At 47.4% G+C, this 22661-nt stretch overlaps 1 protein-coding gene across 1 annotated transcript in view; it reads right to left on the reverse strand.

The window, feature by feature from the left end:
* The window catches only part of LOC102835595, a 286665-nt gene that overhangs the window by 25522 nt on the left and 238482 nt on the right, over window positions 1–22661 (reverse strand). The window contains exon 3 of the mRNA XM_006866885.1: window positions 8147–8274. Coding sequence (XP_006866947.1) covers window positions 8147–8274 — 128 coding nt within the window. The remainder of the gene's footprint in view (window positions 1–8146; window positions 8275–22661) is intronic.

Raw genomic sequence — 22661 nt, forward strand, 5'->3', positions numbered from 1 at the left:
CAACCTTTAGTCTTGGCTTTAGGAAAATACCACATTTATCTGTGGATTGTCAAAGGCTTCAGTGTATTAATTTAATATATATACCTGAATATTAATATGAAAGCAATTTGCCATTAACTGCCAGTGGCCTCATTTGTTACACTCGGCCCTAGCGGGCCTCGAACCATTGGACAACTTTGTTTGTCACGTGGGGCCTCTCGAACCATTGACAAAACTTTGTTTTGTCACGTGGGGCCTCTTGGAGCTGGCATCAGTTTGAGAGTTTATATGTCTCTCTGTGTTATTGTTGTTGTTATGTGCCGTGGAGTCCGTTCTGACTCACAGCGACTCTGTACAGGGTTTCCAAGGCTATAAATCTTTAAGGGAGCAGAAAGCCTCATCTTTCTCCTGTGGAACAGCTGGTAGTTTAGAACTGCTAACTGAGATTAGCAGCCTGATTCGTAATCACTATGCTACCAGAGCTCCTTGTCTCGCTGTGTATGTATGTATATATGTGCATTAGAGAGTTTGTGTCTGTGTGTACATGTGCATGCATGTATATGTATCTCTGTGTAATGCGTGTGTGGATTTGTGTGTCTGTGTGTCTCTTAACACGTGTATGTCTGTGCATATGTGTGTATGAATATGCATTTATCTGTGTGTGTATGTGTGTATCTGTGTATATGTGAGAGTTTGTGTCTGTGTGTATGTGTTTATGTATATGTGGAGTCCTGGTGTAGCACTGTAGTGTAAGCACTGGACCAAGAGAGTTTGAACCTCAGGGTTGGCAATTCAAACTCACTAGCTGCTCCTCCAACCCTGTACAGGGTTGCTATGAACTGGAAGTGACTTGACAGCCCTTAATGGCATGTGTTTATGTATGTATGTGTTTCTGCATGTCTGTATATCTCTCTGTATATATATATATGCATGTATGCATATCTATGTGCATGTATGTATGTGTGTGTGTTTAGGATCAGGTTGTGTTTCAGTAAATCATTCTCATCCCTTGTGATCCAGATGTCTTTCATATTTGTGTCTATTTTTTGCCCCTCCTTCTAAATACTGACTGTGACCCTCGGAATGAGCTCCCCAACCCCTCAAGACTGGTGGCTGGCACTTTGAGAGGCCATGACTAGGGAAATGCAGACGCCAGCCTGTGCTGGGGCCTGTGTTCGGCTTGCTGATGAATCAGTTTATTGCAGACACTCTCACAAGGTCCAATCTGTGCTCCTGAGTACCTGAGTCTGGGGGCCACTTGGACACATGAGCAGCAGTGGCCCACATGGAGCAGTGTGGTGTGCACGACAGCGTGGGACTCAACTGAAGAGAGGTGTGCAGTGTGAAGATGACAAGACCCCAAAACTAAACCCATCAACTACACGCCAACTCAAAGTAGAACTGCCCATAGAGTCTGCACCAGGTTCTTGTAAACCCCAGACATGTGGCTATGACAGGGAAAGGGAGCCAGCCTGAGACTGTGGCTGTTGGATGGAGTTGGCAGTAATGGGACAGCTAATAATCAAGTTTCTTAAAGCCTAGCTCACAGAAAGCCAATTTATGGTAAGGTGTGAAACCCTACAGAGCTAATTTACCATCTATAAGAGAACCGAGAAGCAATCATGGGACCAAGATTATAAGCTCCAATTATACGGTGTTTGGTTCAAGAGCTCAACTAACCTTTTAAGAAAGCTTTGTAAACGGGTCACCATAGGCCAAGAATTCTGTTAGGAGCCAGACGGCAGGCACACTGTTTTCAGGGACACCTCAGGAGATATTTGGGAAGATTACAGAGCCTGCTGTGGGAGCTCTGCCAACCCAAGTACCCTGTGGACAAGGCTGTGATGGTGGACATGTAACACCAAGGGTCACATTGTAGAAACAAGGTCACCAATATCTACTTCTGATGGAAGGCAGAGATTGTGACACAGGCTATCTTCTAGGAGAACCGAAAACCCCCAAGAGGAAATAAACTTTCCTGACTGGTCCCAGTACACAGTCCTCCTTCCTTTGCCTGTATTAAGGCATCTCCTGTTGCACTTGGACCACTGCAAGTACCTGGAACAGTACTGGTCACATCCAGGGTTGGCAGAGACGAGGAGGCCCCTCTGAGACAGAAGGTTTCAGAGGGTGGACAGATATGAGGATCTCTGTCTCATGCAAAGCTAGGATCTGCTTTGGAGTCAGGCAGCCCCAGCAAGATCTAAACCCCACCTCCACATCCTACCAACCAGAGGACCATCAGGAGTGATCCATCCTCTCCAATTACAGTTTCCTCGCGTGGGAAGTCAAATGGTGTATGAACATACTGGCCAATCTCAGCAAGATTGACTGGATAAAAGATTGACTGGATAAAATAAGTGCTTGGCAATGCAGCTGTTGTTTCAAATGCTACGGAAGATGCAGAGTCCTTTCCAGCACCCCTGGGAAGCAGGTGGTCTACCTCTGAAACACTCCAGCCTGAGCTTGAACTGAGGTGATGTAAAGAAAAAACGGTTCTAAGACTCTCTCTTGGGCAGTACATGGAGGCCGCATTAGATGGGCAGGTCTTGTTCTGTTTCTGAAGTAAGGACTAGAGAGGTCCTTTACTTGACAGACGAAAGACTCAGGCTCAAAGGTTAAACATAAGGATGAGAATGAGGAGGAGGTAGGTGTGCTGGGGGAGTGTAGGTGATGGCTGGGTCCTAATCTCAGTGTTGCACCACATGGAAGAAAGAAAAACACTAGAAGTCCACAGGCTGAGTCTCTTCCACTGGCATGGCCTTGTCCCTTGTGTTGTCAACTTGTCCACCAGTGTGGCTTCTGAATGTTGGGGGTCTTATTAGTTGATTCTAGAGTCCATGCATGGGGCCAATGGTCAATGCTCTCAGCTGGTCATCAAAAAGCTGAAGGTTCCATTTCACCCACCAGACTCTCAGGGAAAAGATCTAATAGTTTACTTACCAAAATTCAGCCACTAAAGACCCTGGGGAACACTTTTATTCTGAAACACATGGGGGCACCATGAATGGAATCTACTTATGAAAAAATCATCCACTGAGAACTCTGTGAGGAATAGTCCTACTCTGACACACACAGGGCACAACGAGTGGGATCTACTTATGAAAACTCAGCCGCTGAAAACCCTATGGGGCGCAGTTCTAACTCTGACACACAAGAGGACACCATGAGTGGAATCTACTTATGAAAGATCATCCACTGAGAACCTTGTGGAGAACAGTTCTACTCTGACACACATGTGGGGGAGCCATTAGTAGAATCTACTTATGAAAACTCATCCACTGAAAACCCTGTGGGCACAGTTCAACTCTGACACACATGGGGGTGCCATGAGTGGAATTTACTTATGAAAAATCATCCACTGAGAACCCTGTGGAGCACACTTCTACTCTGACACACATGGGGGGTGCCATGAGTGGGACCCACTTATGAAAATGCATCCACTGAGAACCTTGTGGGGCACAGTTCAACTCTGACACACACAGGGCACCATGAGTGGAATCTACTTATGAAAAATCATCCACTGAGAACCCTGTGGAGCACAGTTCTACTCTGACACACACAGAGCACCATGAGTGGAATCTACTTATGAAAAATCATCCACTGAGAACCCTGTGGAGCACAGTTCTACTCTGACACACACGGGGGCGCCATGACTGGGATCTACTTATGAAAACTTACCCACTGAGAACCCTGTGGGCCCAGCTCTACTCTGACACACACGGGGGCACCATAAGTGGGATCTACTAATGAAAAATCATCCACTGAAAACTCTGTGGGGGCACAGTTCTACTATGACACACATGGGGGCACCATGAGTGGAATCTACTTATGAAAAATCACCCATTGAGAACCCTGTGGGCACAGTTCTACTCTGCCACACACAGGGCTGCCATTAGTTGGAATTGACTCAATGGTACGTTTTCTTTCTTTTTTTTAATTGCTTTCAGATTACACAGATTTGCCGACAGGGAATGTAGCTGCCTCTGCTGGAAGTAGGGTTATGAGGTAAAGAGAAGTCTCCATGAATATCTGGCTGATGCACACAGTCTCCAAGTTAGGGCAGAATCTTGTTCCCACTGCTTCCTTCTGCCGTAGAAGACAGTGCTGGTCACTGTTGGGGTGGCCAGTTGCCACACCATCACTGGCCAAGCCAAGCAGGTCTACCCACATCCCAGTAACTACACTGCTGCCTACTGCGAGCTCTTTCAGAGCATCCTCTGCTTCTCAATTCCCCACTCCAGCTAGTTCCGCAGTAAAATCACCGAGGTTGCTGCCCGTTAGCTCCAGAGGAAACGGCCTGTGGATGTTCACAGGCCGCGTGTCCTCGGAATTGCATCGAGGAAAAGAAGGAATTCATTAAGTGGCAATTAATGAGTGATGGATCATTGACAACGGAGATAAGTGAGGTGCTAAAACCAACCTCCCTGAAAATCCAGAGCTTGGCAGCAGCCCACTGGGACACAACTCCCGCTGGGAAACAGGAGACGGGCATTTCTGCAGTCCGTGGGGATCCAGACACAGCATTGCTGGGCTGGTGGCTATAAATTCCGGCATGTATGGGGGTGCCAAAGTTCCTGGGGAGTGCAAAGGGTGAGCCATTCAGCTGCTCACTGAGAAGCTGGAGGTTTGAGTCTACCCAACAGTACCTTGGAAGAAAGTCTTGGGGATCTGCTTCTGAGGAATCAGCCTTTGGAAACCCTAGAGTGGAGTACAATTTTACACGGGGCCACCAGGAGTTGGAGTTGGCTTCTTAGCAACTGGTTTTAGGCATTGGGCTGTGAACCCCAAGATCAACAGTTCAAATCCCCTAGCCACACTGAGGGAGAATGATGAAGCTGTCTGCTCCCATAAAGATTCACAAACTATATAACTCTATATAGCGTTGCTAGGGGTCGGAATCGATGGGATGGCGCTGGGGTGAGTGGGTTTTTTGTTTGTTTGTTCTGGTATCAGGTAGTGAGGTCCCCCACGCAGCAGACAATGGGGGGAGGTGCCTGGAGCCTGAGACAGCTGTCTGCCAGACCTCTGTCTGCCCCAGGCCAAGATGCTCATGTGGTCCCTTCAGAATCCTGAGAGAACTGAGCATGGTGCCGGGAGAAACTCGTAGACTCAATAAGACAGGAAGCCCTCACTTATCCACAAAAGAATTCCACCAGCTGGACAAAGGTTGAAATTATGGAACAAAAGCCAGGAACAAAGCAACCATGAAGCTTTAGGGTCACATCCTGGTTTCCTAAGGCAGCTCCGGACCATGTCCACTTCTGGCTTTGTGTACACTGTGTACGGCCACATACAACCACACTGAGAAAAAAGCCGGCTCCCCGTGTGTGGTCCTTGGAGCACCCCTGGTGGGGAGGGCGGGTGGTGGGCCCTTGGATACTAAGGACACTCCGGCCAAGCTTGGCTCACCTTTCCTAATGCATATCATAATGGGCATCTTCTGCCACACTCAGGCCCCCTGTCAAGGAGGGTGTCTGAGGGGCTTGAGCATCGAAAATGGACCCATAACACCATACTGCCAGTTGCTCACCCAGTTCCTTTCAACAACAGTGAAGGGGCCCTCATGAAAAGCCAGGGAGAGGCCGTGTCCGGGAGAGGCATGCCTCCTGGACCCTCCTCCAGGGACACACAGCACCACAGCACCTGGAATCCCTCCTCCAGGGTTCCAGGCAGCAGGTGTTGATAATGAGCCCACAGGTGCTTCACACCTTTGCACAGGTGTGGCTGGCTTAGCCCCACAGAGTGGCTGGCTTCTACATTGACATGGAATAAACACAGTACAGCTGAAAGCATGGCTCTCCCAGTCAGCAGAGGACAGGCTGCCATGGAGGCCAGTTTTCAGGAAGTGCCAGCGACACCAGAGCCCTTAAGAACCTACCTGCAGGGCAGCCCCAACACAGGTGCACGAGGCTTTGAGCAGGGACTCATGAGGGCAAGTCTGCAATGACCTCACCTCAGAATACGCCTGGAACCTGCTTGGCCCCCGGACCAAGCAGCTGCTGGCTCTGGGGTCTTAGGCAGGGAGGAGGGCCCTCTGGCTAGAGGTAGCCAGCATCCCCAGCTCTCTGGGTAAGCCGGAGAGGAATTGGAAGCCACATGTTTCCAGTTCTGTTTGCTGGGATCCCAGACCCTCAGACTGAACCTTCCCAAACAGTGTCAGTGGACACATACAGCAAGGTAAACACAGACTTCACTGTGCTTCCTTACTTATCTGGAATGAACAATTTCAGATTTTTTCACCACATTGGAGAACCTACTTCTAAGTCTGGCTGGCATCTCTCTCCCTACCCAGGATCAAAGTTACTTTGCAAATTCAGTCTCTGACAGGGGCAGAGGACCCAGTCAGCCAGGTAAGTATGCGCTTTCCTGTTCTTACTTACTCATCTGGAGTGAACAGGTATGGTGAAATTGTCCACTAGAGTCTCGTAAGTAGGCCCGGGTCACACTGTGCTTGTTGGATCCTCCACCCTTGTTCCTAGGACCTTGAGCTGAGAACCAAGGAATGGGCAGGGCCAGGCTGTTTCCAGTGTTCTCAGAGGGAGAGGAGACAGGTGGGGATGGTGGCCTAGCTCTGCTGCAGGCCAGCTCCACCTATCGCAGTCTGTGAAAGTGAACCTTGCATGGCCCAGTGACCTGGGTAAACTGGCCTAGTGCTGGGTCTGTACATGTAACTCACATATTTACCACCGACTCTATGTGAAGAAGCTCACCCTACATAACAGAGTGGGCCTTCTCCGACCCCGTGAAGGTCCTGAGAGCAAATATGGTGTCTCCCAGAGAAAAGCTCTGCCACACACTCTAACATGCAGACATCCTACCCTGGGGAGCACAAGACTTACCAGTCTCTAAGAAAGACTCAGCTTTCTCCTGGGGAGCAGCTGGTGGGTCTGAACAGTTGACCTTGTGGTCAGCAGTCCAGCAATGGTTACCCTACATTGGCATCAGTGCTCTCAGATCAAAACAGATAGATACATATAGATAGATGATAGTTTTGTCCTTAAGTGCTGTTGAGTCGATTCCAATCCATAGCAACACTGCATAGGGTTTCCAAGGAGCAGCTGGTGAGCTTGAACCACAGACCTTGAAGTTCAGAAGGCTTTGCAGTCTAGTGCATTAACCCACAGCACCACACCAGGACTCCAGATGATAGGTAGACGATAGATAGATAATAGATATATAGATGATAGATAGATAGATGATAGATAGATAGATGATAGATAGATAGATGATAGATAGATAGATGATAGATAGATAGATGATAGATAGATAGATGATAGATAGATAGAGAGAGAGATAGATGATAGATAGATAGATAGATAGATAGATAGATAGATAGATAGATAGATAGATAGGGATATAATGGGACTTCAAAAAGGTCCTGGGGAAATGGAATGACAAGATAATGGAATTTTCCCAGGAGCTTTCTGAAGCCCCAGAGCAGATGATAAGGGGGTGCTGGTAGCATAACGGGTTAAGTTGGACTGCTAACCACACACTCAGCAGGTCGAATCCCCCAGTTGCTCTGTGGGAGAAAGATGTGACTGTCCGCTCTTGTAGATTTACAGCCTCAGAAATCCTATCCAGGGTCCCAGAGTCAGAACCTACTTGACAGTACACAGCAGTATCTGAAGCTTTGCAGATGCCGTTGAGTCGGTTCTGATTCATAGGGATCCTGTATAGGGTTTCTGAGGAATGGCTGATGGGTTGGAACCACCAACCTTGATGTTGAAACAGACCTTGCAGTCCAGCACATTATCCTGCAGTTCCACACCAGGACTCCAGCAGCAGCAGATGATAAATGAAAAAATAGCTCACAGATAGACAGATGCTAGATAGCTGACAGATAATGAATGGATGCATGCATGCATGGATGGATGGACAGATGGATGGATGGATGGGCGGATGGATGGATGGGTAGATGGATGCACAGATGGATGGGTGGATATATGCATGTATGTATGTATGGATAGATAGAGAGATGGATAGACAAACAGATCAATAGACAGAAAGACATCGAACAGAGAGATGACAGACAGCTAGACACAGACACACACAAACAGGAATACACATCTCTATCCCATCTCTCTGGAGAACCCTGGCTGTTGTATACTCATAGCCCCTGAACACCGGGTGTACAAACACTGGCAGCTGCATGGCCACATACCGTGGTGGTCTTGATCCGCCCGCCGGGCTGTGTGCAGGTCCAGCCGGAGCGGTTGATGAGCAGGTCGCAGCCCTCCTCCTCCAGGCATGGGAGCATGTCACACCACTGCTTTGTCTTGATGATGCGGGCTGGGGGCAGAGAGAGAGTGTGGGTCAGTGTGCTGCATGCTAGGGGGCCAGTCATACCCAGTGGGGTCGTTTAGGGGCTGGGTCCCCACACTGTGGGCCTGCAAGGTGGGGGGGACTCACAGACAGCTCCCTGGCCCCCAGTTCAGTTGTCCTTCCCCACATTCGGCCAGCCACCAGCCCTCACTGAGTAACTTGTCACATTGGAGGAATTCACAAACACCAGCATCTGTTTCCTCCTCAGAGGAGACAATCTAGGGTCTTCTTTGTCTGCAAGGCACAAGGTGGGGTGCTTCTGAGGCAGCCAGGGCGGCCCCCTGCCCTCATAGCTTCCCCGTTCCTCCACATTTACTGAAAAGTCTCCCGCCATTTCTCAAAGTCGAGGGGAGGTGGGGGAGTCTATGTTCTGACCCACCAAACAGTATCCAAGCGGCTCCCTACACCCAGTGGGCCTGACCCTCAGATTAATGCTCTGCTGTCTCTGCCACCAACGTGGCTCACAGTGATGGAACGTGGGCTCGTGGTTTGGTGTTGCACCCTGGTTCTGGAACTGGGCCTGTGGGTAAAGAGCAGATAAAAGGCGACAGAGGAGTTGGGAGAGAGATCACGTCTGGAGAGGGTGCGGAACTTGGGGTGCTTCTGGGACAACTGGTTTTAGGGGGTCTAGCCAAAGGGGTGGATCTGGAAAGGTGGGGGAGTTTGGAAGACAGACTAAAGGATGTCCCATGCTCTAGAGACCATCTGTCACAGAAGAAGGGTGCCCTCTGTGGGTCAATTCTGAACCTGCAAGAACCACCTTAATCTCTGCTCCAAGTCACTCCTGGCTGAGTGACTGGGGGCTCTAAGATTGATTAGTGATGCCTGGTTGGGTACAGCATCGGTGTGTGGGGCTTGTGCTATAAGTCGACCAGTTGGTCCCACCCTGCCCACCCAGGTTGTCCATCAGATGGTCATCCTTGTCATCCAACACTCATCTGGAATGGGGAGACCTCACAGAGATACCCCTTAATGATGACAGAGCTGGAAATACTCCAAGCAAGAATGAGAGAGGTTTCCCACTTGCAGGAAGACACCACTCACTGCTGATCATTGAAAGGGCCAGGGGTAGGGGTCACCTCAAGAGGGAGAGCCAACTGCACACGAGAGACATGGACCTCAGTTAAAAGGCACCTGCCCTCCATGCTCCCCGCATCCAGTCAGGAGGAACCAAAGGGGTCTCTGTCCGAAGTCCCCAGGCCTCTGTTCCATCTACTCATCATCCACATGGAACATCCCTGACAGCTACCCCGACCAACCAGGTGACATTTCTGGTGACAGAGAAAAATGGCAGGAAACCATGTTGGACACTACCAAATACAAAACCTTAAACCACCAAAAGACTCCAGGATGAAAATGTACATGTGTGGCCCAGCCTGGGGAAGGAACTTGACAAATTAAAGAGAAAGGGGAGTTTTCTTTGCTGCCTACCACCAAGGGAGTGATGTGAGGGGCAGAGTGCAACTGAAAGGAAATTTCAATGTGTGCTTCCCTCCCACCCTGTGCAGAATTTGTGCCATGGATTGAATAGAGTCCCCCGAAATATGTGCTGTAAATCCTCTCTCTACACCTGTGGATAAGGAACACAGACAGACAGATAGATAGATAGATAGAGTCCCCCGAAATATGTGCTGTAAATCCTCTCTCTACACCTGTGGATAAGGAACCCTGGTGGTGAGGGTGAAACATTGAGCTGTTAATCCAAAGGGTAATGATTGGAACCTGCCAGCCACTTCGAGGGAGAAAGGTGAACTTGTCTGCTGCCTTAAAGATTAACCCCCAAACTCACTGCCATCTAGTAGATTCTGACTCAGCCCTATAGAACAGAGAAGAACTGCTCTGTAGGATTTCCAAGAACGTAAATCTATGGAAGCAGCTGGCTTCATGTTGCTCCCAAAGAGCAGGTAGTGGATTTGAACCACCAACCTAGCCAATAGCAGTCAAATGTGCAACCCACTGCACCAGCTCTTTTGCATAAAGATGACAGCCTGTGAACCCCTGCAGGGTGGCTGTGACATGGAAGGACTCGAGGGGAGTGTCATCCTACCTGAGGAGAGGGTTTCTTTGTTGTGTTACTGAACATCACCAATGTAGGATGTGTCTTAAAACAATCCCTTCTGAGGCATGAAAGGAGCAGCACAGTCACAGAAGAAATGTCACAGGTGAGAGACTGGCATCTGGAGATGATGGAGACAAAACAGCCTACAAGCCCAGGACTCTAGGGATGGCTGCTAGAGGAGTGAGCGAGACAAGGACTGTTTCCCAAAGCCAACAGAGAGCCCTGTCCCCAAGATTTGTCTGAAGAGGGGACTTCTAGACACCTGAGCTGTGAGAAGAGAAAGTTCTGCTGTTTATAACCAGTCACTAGTGGAACTTTGTCGCCAGCATCTCTAGGATACTAAGAAGGCCCAGGGACACTTCCAGCATCCCCAACCTTTCCTGTGCAGGGACAGACTGGCCTTCCACTGTAGAGTGAAACCCAGTTCCCTACAAGACCTACAGGTCCAACTCTCTCTGAGATGACATGCACTGGTGGGAGTCCCGAGGGATGCAGAGGGGATGGGCATAGAGGCCAGGGTGTTACTGAGTGAGGCCAGAGGGCAGGCAGGTCTGCAAGCCCTACTGTGGTGCCCAGCACAGGGCTGGTGGTCTAGGTTTCTGTTAAACTTATGCACAACCTTCGACTATGGGGACCTTGATCAAGGAGACTTGTATTCCTGGACACAGGGTCTGAGGTTAAGGGAGGGGCTGACAGGTCCAGCCCTCAATGCATGAATGGAGACAGACAGACAGACAGACAGACAGTCACACAGAGACACGTGCACACAAACATAAACACATGTGTGCATGTATATAACCAAATGAACACACACAAACCCCGCATACACACACATGCACACACAAGGCACCTATGCAAATACATGTGGGAACAGAACACTTCCATAAAAACAGGCACATATGTAGATGGGCACAGGTACCTATGTGTGTGTACACATGCATGCATACGTAAATGCACACTCAGCTATGTGCACCTGCATTGGCTCATAAAAATATACATGAACACGCATGCAAACATGGAAATTCCTACACTAATACACATGTACCAGCACACTTATGTGTGAACATCATGTATGGAGATCAACATGCACACACACATACATACAACACACTCAATCACACACACACACACACACACATATATGGGCAGATAAAATGTACAAATGTGCACACAAGTCCATGCATGTGTGCACACAGGTATACAAGGTACACATGCAAATACACACATGCATGTACACACTCCCAAGTACATGCATGCACATACGCAGATAGACACATGTACACATTCATACATAAATGCACACAAGTCAATACATAAATGTGCACAACCAAATGCACACACGCACACAAATAAGTCTAAATAAATGCACACACATGACACACATACACACAAGAGGTATATGCAGACACAAAACTGCACTCACACACAAGTAAACACAGGCACACTCAAATATATACACACACATGCATATGTGCACTGCCAAATGCTTAGACATTTGCTCACACTCACATAATCTCATGTAGCAGAAAGCACATGTAAAAACACATATATGTATATAGAGGACACATATGTAAATGTGCCCTTGTGAACTCACACACTCCTATGATCATACAATGTGCAGAGAGACACATGTGCACATACACTAATGTTCATGCATACACACCTGCACACTCAGCCACATGCACACACATTCAGATGCAACACAAATGTAGCCATGTACACATACACACATGCACACACACAAGCCAATATGCGTGCACACACAGGTGCAAACATTTGTACACAAAGTAATGTGCAAAGACATACACTCTTATGAACACTCAAATGCATGTGTAAGTGGACACATGCACACATGAGTATATGTGAATGCACATAAATTTGGACAGCCACATGTGGCATGCATGTACAAGTATATAACTACATGTACACATGGGTACACACACATCTACATGTCCGGACACATATGTGTACACACACACTTGTACACAGGGCACATATGCAAATAAGTATGTGCACACACAATTCTATGAATGTAAGGCACATATGCAGTAAACACATGCTCACAGAAATGTACATGTATATGCATGCATATGCACACATTCAGTCATGTGCACACTTACATGCATAACTACACAACCAAAGCACACATGTGCACAGACAAGCCTGCACACCAGAGACATATGCTCACAAGACACATATGCAGATCCACAAATGTGCACACACATGCACAAGACACAGATATGCAAATGTGGAGACACATACACACAGGCACAAGCACACGATGGCACGGACACAATGCCTTGTACATGGGAGGGAGCACACTGTGGGAGCATTTTAGCGAAGTGGACTGATGCACACTCATCAGCTCCTTAGAGACTCCCCCCACCCCAGGCAGCCACCCACGCACACACCGCCTTTGTCTACAGAGGGAGCTCTGCTTGCCCAGCCCACTTCCTGCTCAAGGCCTCCAAAGCACAGCACTGGCTCCTGGTCCCAGGACAAAGAGGCCTTTCATGCCACACTTTACAACTTCATTTCAGCCTGGCATAGCCAGGGCGGAGCCTCTCTTTTTGAGAACGATCGGCTTACAGCCAGACTTCTGGGGGCACATTGGGCAAAGTAGGGTCCCCGCCTACTCCCATGGCATGGCCAGGATAAGGCTTTCACCCATTGCCACATCCCTGGCCTGGTGGAGCAGGCACATGGAGGAATCTGAGGAAGGGAAGCCAGCATTGCGATGGCCAGGAGAGGAGAACCTGCAGGTGGGCCAAGTGTCTGTCAGACGGAAGTACAGAACCGGGGACCCACCACACTCACCCTCTGACAGCATCTGGACCCTTGCCCCAGGTCAGCCTGACTCCTCCAGGTGCTGCTCCTTCCCCCACCACAGGGACTCTCAGTTCCTGCCAAGGTCCTGTTCCACACATGAGCACACACACACGACACACACATGCATACATGTGAACATCCACCACACACACACACACACACACACACACACACACGAACATGTACACACATAACCACAGGTGTGAGCACAGATGTGCCTCACACACACATGCACACATTCTCACACGCGTCTCCACAAGCACAGGTGCATACACTTGCCTCCCACACACATACATTCTCACACATCTCCACAAGCAGAGGTACACATACATGCCTCCCACACACATACACACATTCTCACACACGTCTCCACAAGCAGAGGTGCACATACATACCTCTCACACACTTACATACTCACACATGTCTCCACAAGCACAGGCGCATGAACACACATGCCTCCCACACACATACACACATTCTCATACATGTCTTCACAAACACAGGTTCATGCACACACTTGCCTTCCACGCACATGCCCACATCCTTCTACATGTTCACACACACAGGTACATGCAAACACATGCCTCACATACATACACACATTCTCCTACATGTTCACACACACAGGTGCATGAAGACACATTCATGTGACACGGTGACTATGAATACCACAATGGTATCTCTGTGATACTCACCAGGTTTCCCCTTTCAGAAGCTGAGGTCACAGAGCTGGCTCCCCCAACAACTGCTCTGTAGACCCCATGCCTCAGCCACCACACGCCCAGGGATGGAGATGCTCCCCCTGTATACTGACTCTCAAGAATCTAGGGTCTGTTCAGACCCAGATGTGTATAAGTGATAGAACTAGGAACAGAGGCCACAAGGTCCCAAAGGGAGGCTGCCCACCACAGTTCACACCTCTCAGGAAACGCTGGGGGAGTGGGAGGGAAGGAACTGGGAAAGGAAGTGAGAGGAAATCCAGGTGGTCCCTCCCCACTCCCCAGCACCAGCAGTGCCAAGTGCAATGGACAGAGTCAGTCCAGAGTCCCCTTCAGCCTGAGAGCTGTCTGCTGGTCAGTAACAACCCTTCAGATTTCATGTGAGGAAAACGAAGTTCTATCAGGCCCCTGCGATGAGGGGCTGTGTTGGTCATGGTGGCTGGGGTCACTGTAGTTACAGAAGGACACAGAACAGATCTCTATGTGGGTGTCCACCCAGAGGTAGGGCTCAGCTACTAGACCTGGAAGAAACCCACCTCTGCAGGATGACAAGGGGCAGCCTATTGTACATTTCAGGATTTCACCAGTGATGAATCCCCATTCATGGCAATTCCTGTCTGTCAGAGTAGAACTGCACTGATCCTTTTCAATAGCTGCTTTTTCAGTGGTTAGTCACCAGGCCTGTCTTCAGAGACACTTCTGGGTGGACTCAAACTGCCGACCTTTCAGTTGGTAATCAAGCTTCCATGCTTTGCTCTACCTAGGGAGTCCTTTAATTGTATTTTAATTTAAAACATATAATTTCAATGATATAGACACAATCATTTACGTTTTAGACTTGAACTCTGCCATTTAATTGCTCACCAAAGGACTGAGGGGAGAACATTCTTGCTACTGCCTGAGCCTCAGAGTCTCTGGAAACGTTCTGGTGGAAGCATGTTCTGAAGGAACAGTGAGTTCCTTTGCTTTCCAGCTGCACGTTCTAGTGCCCAGGTCACCAGACATGTCTACTCATCCTCGACAAGGCCCACTCTCCCCTGTCCCACAGGGGACACATGGGTGTAACCATCTCCACTCTCTGGACCCCCGGAGCACAGTCACACCTGAAACCCAGGCCTCAGACCCTCACCTGCCAAGCAGTGCAGTGGGTTCCCGGTGACTGCATGACCCAGGGGATGGGTCTTTCCATGGTACTATCCACTCAGGAGGGGCCCCTGATCCACTGTGGACAGTCAGGGTAGCCTTTCACCTAACACCCTACATCTCACAGGGCCTGGAGCTAACTCTTCTGGCCTTTGTCCAGGTGGTGTTGGAATAACTGCGATGGTGAGGTCAATGGAGAAAAGGTGGGCTCCTCCCAGGTTCTCTTGCCCAAGGACATCAGTATCCACATGCCCTGGAAGCATTCAGCTCCCGGGATTTTCATCCTGAGGCATCCTTCATGGGCAAGAATCCTTTCTGTGATCGTTCAAACAGGGAACCAATAAACACCATCTAGGTTATTGATAAGGGCACCTTCCCTCCAAATGTTGTCCATCCAGTGTGTGTGTGCATGTATTTGCCCCATTCCAACTACCGTCCACCCAGTGTGTGGGCATGTGTGTACCTCATTCCAACTACCCACCACCCAGTGTGTGTGCATGTGTGTACCCCATTCCAACTACTGTCCACCCAATGTGTATGTGTGCCCCATTCCAAGTATTGCAAACCCAGTGTGTGTATATACACCTGTTCTGCATGTCCTGCACACCCAGTGTGTATATTTGTGTGTGTATGTGTATGGCGGTGTGCTGTGGATTCGGTTCTAACTCCTTGAGACCCTGCATAAGGTTTTGGAGGCTGTCAATCTTTACAGGAGCTGAAAGCCTCATCTTTCTCCTGTTGAATGGCTGATAGTTTCACACTGTTGACCTTAGGTTACACCATAACCACAATGCTACCAGATCACCTGTGTGTGTCCTCTACCCCAACTGCTGCCCACCCAGTGTTTGTGTGAAATACCCGCTGAAGTCTATGACAACAGAACAATAGTTTAGCTTCACTAGTAAATAAGATCTTCCTTGAGCATCATGCTCTCTTAAGAATTATTTATATGGGATCAAAGTGACAGCAGTAATTCAAAGGATGGTCTAGGAAGCTTAGGGGGCAGTGAGTGAGGTAATGGGGGAGGGTGAGTGTGCTTGCACACCTCAGAGAACGCCATCATTGACACTATGCTGAACATGTAGAAATTGCTGATTTGGTATATGTTCTGATGTGTGTATTCTCAACAACAAAATAAATTTTAAAATTTATTTTTTTTAAAATCATGAGACTGACTAAGGCTTCAGGTCTAGAATCACCCCTGTAGCTCAGTTTTCTGCCAAGCAATAGCCAGGTCGCTAAGGGAATAATAATGGTGGGGATCTACACAGCTTAGGATATTCAACTATTTGAGATCAAAAGGGCAAAGTTCAGAAGAATTAGGAAAGAAGGAAGAATGGAATGAGAAACACAGGGAAGAAATGGGATGTCTATCAGCAACATGAAACAAAACGTGTATGGATTGTTGCAGGGAAACTGATCTGCTCTGTAAACCTTCACCTAACTCACACCAAAAGGCAAGAAGAAGGAGGAGGAGGAACAAGCCCCCTGCTCAAGCATTTCCTGTCAGGCCAGGGTTTATTTCTCTTCTGTAGATCTACTGCCAGAATGAGGCTGGCATCTCTGATCAGAGGATCCCCGGTGCTAAATTAGTTTAGAGCTAATAACAAGTCAAACCCAGCACAGAGTATTGAGTTCATTTCCATTTCCATGAGCTAACAGTGCTTTACGAATGCAGCTCCTCATCTATCATGAACACCTAGGCCAATCTGGGCCCAACAAGGCACCTTTGTGGGAAGAATGCAGAACCAATGTTTCTAATGGCTAACATATTTACTTGCTGGGGTGAGTGTTTCTTGTAAGCCAGCCTGTGAGATGCTGACCACAACCCAGGAGGAATGGACAAATGTCATAACCTTAGTTCAGGAAACAAGAGTGGGCATTTTCAGAAATTCCTGGGATTTGCTCAAAGTCCCCAACCAGTGTGTGACCAAAGACTGGCTTGTGCCCACCTTTCATCATATGCACAGGAAAGCAGGACAATAAAAATAATGAAGACAGAAGAGCAGATGCTTCTGAACTGTGGTGTCGGTGAAGAATATTGACTAGACTGTGGACTGCCAGAAGAAGAAGCAATTTAGTATTTACAGAAAATACATCCAGAGTGCTCATTAAACGCAAAGAGTCATTGGCCCCCTCTTTGGACGTGTCTTCAGGATAGATCAGTGGCTAGAAAAGGACATCGCAGTTTGTAAGGTAGAGGTCAGTGAAAATAAGGGAGACATTCCAAGAGATGGATGGACAGACACAGTATTCACAACAATGGACTCAAACATACCCACTATCTTGATGAAAATGGTACTAGACCCAGGCAATGTTTCATTCTGTTCTCTGTAAGATTGCCCTGGAAACTAATGACAAAAAAGTCACTTCCCAAGCTGTGTATAAATGGAATAGATGCCAAAAAGAGCATTTTTAAGAACTATGAACCTTGTTTTTAATGACAACTCTGAATAGGAGAGAGCAAGATGAACTTTTCAAGTTGGTAGTAAACATACTTGAGGATAAAACCTCTAGACACAGTCTCTTCAAAATCTGAAACAAGTCGAGGGCACTTTGGTCCAGGCGAGTAGGACAAGGGAAATCAAGAAAACACATAAAGATCACAACGGAAAAACATGGAAGTTATCATTCGGCAATTTATTGTATCCACAAACATGTCATTCAGGTGAAGTTTCACAAGGTTGCTGAACAATGAAACAACAGAACCCCAAACTTAAGATGGGAAAGACAGACCACCTTGGAGGGGACACAGGTCAAGGTGACTCTGATAATCTCATCTGTTATGGTTTGAACTGTGTCCCCCTTAAACAGGTGTTGTAAATCCTAACCTTTAGGCAATTTCAGGCACAATGGGATCCAATAAGGTAACACTGGTGAGCATGGTGCAGAACCAGGTAGTGCTTCATTCTGTTGTTCATGGGCTGGAACTGACTAGAGGGCATCTAACAATACATGTGGATATAATCCCTTCTTGGAATTCGATTCACTTATTATACTAACGAGGTCATATCAGTATAGGGAGGTCTCAATCCAACCACCTTTGATATTTAAAAGCTGCAGATTAGGACAGAGAAGTGAGCAGATAGATATGCCATCAGGTGAAGGTCATCAAGGAAAGGAGGAAGAGAAGCTAAGGAACACCTGACCCTGAGTTGACAGAGAGCGTGCCTTCCCTTAGAGCCTGTGTCTGGAATTCAGACTTATCGCCTACTGAAGGGAGAAAATACAATTTCTGTTCTTTAAAGCACCTCCTTGTGGCATTTCTGTGACAGCATCCTATGTACCATCACCGAAGGGTGGCAGAGATGGCCAAGGTTGGGGGGGCCTTAGGCAGGAGTGGCTGATCCCAGGAAGGGATCATCCCATCTGCTCTGATTGGGGGTGTCTGCCCATCAGGACCAAGGGGTTCGGGTCCCAGGACACAGGGAGAAGGCATGCACACAGGCAAGATGCACAGGGACACTGGGAGGGTTGTGTGTGGATTTACACAGATGGGCAGATGTGGGTGTGTGGGTGTGCACTCTGGGCCTTGGAGCCATCTCCAGTGGCTGATTGCCATGTTTCCCTGGAAATGGTGAGCCAGGAGAGACGGAGGTACTGACCTCTATCACCCATTCTCTGATCAGCAGGTGTATCCCATGATAAATAATACATAAGGCTCTGCACCTTCCACCTTAGTCCACTCTGAGGATGAGAATACTGAGGCTCAGAGGGCCACATACCTCTCCAATTTGACACGCATCTCAACTCCACTGATGAGCACTTCCAGGAGTGGGAATGAAAGTCTGTGGTGACCTCAATTTGACCAGGTGCCCAGGGCCCTCATATAGCCAAGGTGTGCTGAGGTTTTTCCTTTGCAAGTGACTGACTCATGAGTACATACACTCAAACACATATAGTATGTGTTCATGGGTGATTGGGTGTACTCTCACATGTATCCACACATGAGGGGAATGCTCACATGCATTCAGACATGTGGGCATATAGGCACACTAGCATGTACTCACAAACTTGTGTGGGTGTGCTCCTGGGTATGTGGATGTGCTCACATGTGTTCACATGTGGGATATGCTTATGTGTGTTCAGGCAAGTGTATATGTGGGCATGCTCACATGTACTCACAAACATGTGAATATGCTCATGGGCATATGGGTATGTGGGTAGGCACACATGTGTTCAGGCATGTGTGTATGTGGGCACACTCACATGTACTCATGGGTATGTGGGTCTACGCACACATATTCACATGTGGAGTGAGATCATGTGTGTTCAAGTATGCATGTGTGGGGGCATGCTTACATGTACTCAAACGCATGCGTGGGTGTGTTCATGGGTATGTGCACATGTATTCCCACATGTGCAATTATTCACATGTGTCCAGGCATGTGTGCATACTTCTGTATGTTCATGTACATTTGGGGTGTGCTTACACTTGTGTTCAGGCCTGTTTATATGTGACTATGCTCACATGCATTGACACATGTGTGGGAGTATGTGCTCAAGTCTTTGCGTGTGCGTGGTGTTTGGAAGCTCTGTTCCAGAACTGAGCAGCATGTTCTGAGGCATCTCGGGCAGCTACTGCCTCCTCTGTTTCTGGCACTGGGATCCTGTGGCCCATCTATCTGATGCTCGACAGCTCAGACACATACCCACCTACTGCCAAGGCCCACGCCTACCCAGACTCAATGCGTCAGACACACACGGAAGACCTTGAAGTAAACGGGGCCATGTCAGGATGCATTTCCAACAGAAGCTGTGACCACAAATGCTCTGCTCATGCTGAACAGATGGACAGGGACATGGTGGTGCTAATGTGGCTGGGGATTGTGGGGATTCATACAGTTGTACTCCACACCCAAGCCCATAGCTGCTCATACATTTCATGGCTCCCTTAGGAATAAAATGTTTCTTCATTTCCATTAACACATGAATGTGCTTACTTTGCTTAACAGCTTGGAAAAATGAGTCAGCCAGAACAAAACTAGGGGGAGTCCCTCCTAGAAAGTCTTAGGACAGGTGCTCAGATATAATTGGAGAGGGACCACATATGCCTGAGATGAAGAAGTGACCAGCGAGTGCATGACCCAAAAGTGTCCATGTCCCTCTGTGACTGAAGTGTATCCCATAATACATGTGCATGTACACATATGTAAATTTGTGCAAATATACACACATAATCAACTGTGCACATAGTCACACAGACTCACACAAACACAACGGTCTCACGGGAGCTCACATGTAGGTGAGATAGCCCACTAGTTGTTGTTGTTGTTAAGTGCCGTCGAGTCAGTTCCAACCCATAGCAACCCTGTAGAGGGTTTCCAAGGAGGGACTGGTGAGCTTGAACCACCAATGTTGCAGCTCAAACCAACTTGGCAGTCTAGCACATTAACCCACAGTGCCACACCAGGACTCCAGCCTACTAGTATGAAGTACTAAGTCAAGTTCCCACTGAAATCCATTTCGGTCAATCAATTCTGATGCATAGTGATTCTGTAGGACGTAGTATGATTGCCCAAAAGGGGTTCCAAGGATGTCATCTTTACCAGAGCAGATGGTTGCATCTTTTTTCCATGAAGTGTCTGGTGAACTTGAACCCCTGACCTTTTGGTTAGAAGTGAATTGCTTAATCATTGCATCATCAAGGAGCCTCAAACAGGCCACATCTACAAAGAGTTTAGCACTGATCAGCACTACCCCTGTAGGGTCGTCTGTCGTGCTGTGGTAGATTTGAGTTGCTGTGATTCTGAGGGCTCTGCCATCAGTATTTTAAATAACCAGCAGGGTCAGCCATGGTGGACGGGTTTCAGATGAGATTCCAGACAAAAACAGACTAGGAAGAAAGAGTGACGAACTACTTCCGAATCACTAGTCACTGAAAACCTTATGAATAGTAGAGAAACACTGTCAGATACAGAACCGGAAGGTGGGAAGGCACTCAGAATGCGACTGGAAAAAAAAATGCCTCCTCAAAGTAGAGTTGACCATGATGATGTGAATAGAGTTAAACTCATGGGAGAAAAACCCACAGAACCTTCATTTGCTGATGGGTCACAACTCAAAATGAAGAGAAACAGCTGTAAACATCCACTGAAAATCAGAACATGGAATGTACAAAGTATGAATCTGGGAAAATTGGAAGTTGTCAAAAATGAAATGGAACGCATAAGCATCGATATCTTAGGCATTAGTGAGCTGAAATGGACGGGTATTGGCCATTTTGAATCTGACAACCACATGGTTTACTATGCAGGGAATGACAAATTGAAAAGGAATGGTATTGCATTCATCGTCAAAAAGAACATATCCAGATCAGTCATGAGGCACAATGCTATAAGTGATAGGATAATATCCATGCGCCTACAGGGAAGCCCAGTTAATACCACTATTATTCAAATTTATGCACCAACCACTAAAGCCAATGAGGATGAAATAGAAGAATTCTACCAACTTCTGCAATCTGAAATTGATCAAACATGCAATCAAGATGTATTGCTCATTACTGGTGATTGGAATGCAAAGGTTGAGAGCAAAGAGAAAGCATCAGTACTTGAAAAATATGGCCTTGGTGACAGAAATGATGCTAGCGAACGCATGATGGAGTTCAGCAAAACAAATGACTTTTTATTTCAAATACCTTCTTTAGACAGCAAAACAGACAACTATACTCATAGACCTCGCCAGATGGAACACATAGAAATCAAATGACTACATCTCTGGAAAGAGAAGATGGAAAAACTCCATATCATCAGTGAAAACAAGGCCAGGGGCAGACTGTGGAACAGACCATCAATTACTAATATGCAAATTCAAACTGAAGCAGAAGAAAATGAAAACAAGTCCACAAGAGCCAAAATATGGCCTTGAATTTATCCCACCTGAATTTAAAGATCATCTGAAGAACAGATTTGATACATTAAATACAAAAACCGAAGACCAGAAGAGTTGTGGGATGACATCCAGAACATCATACGGGAAGAGAGCAAAAAGTCATTAAGAAGACAAGAAAGAAGGAAAAGATCAAAATGGATGTAAGAAGAGACTCTGAAACTTGCTCTCTAGCGTAGAGATGCTAAAGCAAATGGAAGAATCGAGGCGGTCCAAGAGCTGAACAGAAAATTTCAAAGATCAGCTTGAGAAGATAAAGCCAAATACTATAATAAAATATACAAAGATTTGGAGTCAGAAGGCCAAAAAGGAAGAACATGGTCAGCATTTCTCAAGCTGGGGGAACTGAAGAAAAAAATCAAGCCTTGACTATTGTTATTGAAAGAGTCTCTGGGCAAATTATTGAATGATGCAGAATGTATCAAGAGAAGATGGAAGGAATACACAGTCATTGTACCAAAAGGAAATGGTTAATGTACAACCATTTCAAAAGGTACCATATAATCAAGAGCCAATGATACTCAGGGAGGAAGTCCAAAGTGCATTGAAGGAATCAGCAAATAACAAGGCACCAGGAATTGATGGAATAAAAATTGAAATCTTTCAAGAAAGTCAGGTGGCACAGGAGGCACTCACTCATCTCTGCCAAGAAATTTGGAAGACAACTATCTGGCCGACTGATTGGAAGAGATCCATATTTGTGCCCATTCCAA

The sequence above is a fragment of the Chrysochloris asiatica genome, unplaced genomic scaffold (assembly GCF_000296735.1).
Source record: "Chrysochloris asiatica unplaced genomic scaffold, ChrAsi1.0 scaffold00097, whole genome shotgun sequence".
In the NCBI taxonomy this organism is placed as follows: domain Eukaryota; kingdom Metazoa; phylum Chordata; class Mammalia; order Afrosoricida; family Chrysochloridae; genus Chrysochloris; species Chrysochloris asiatica.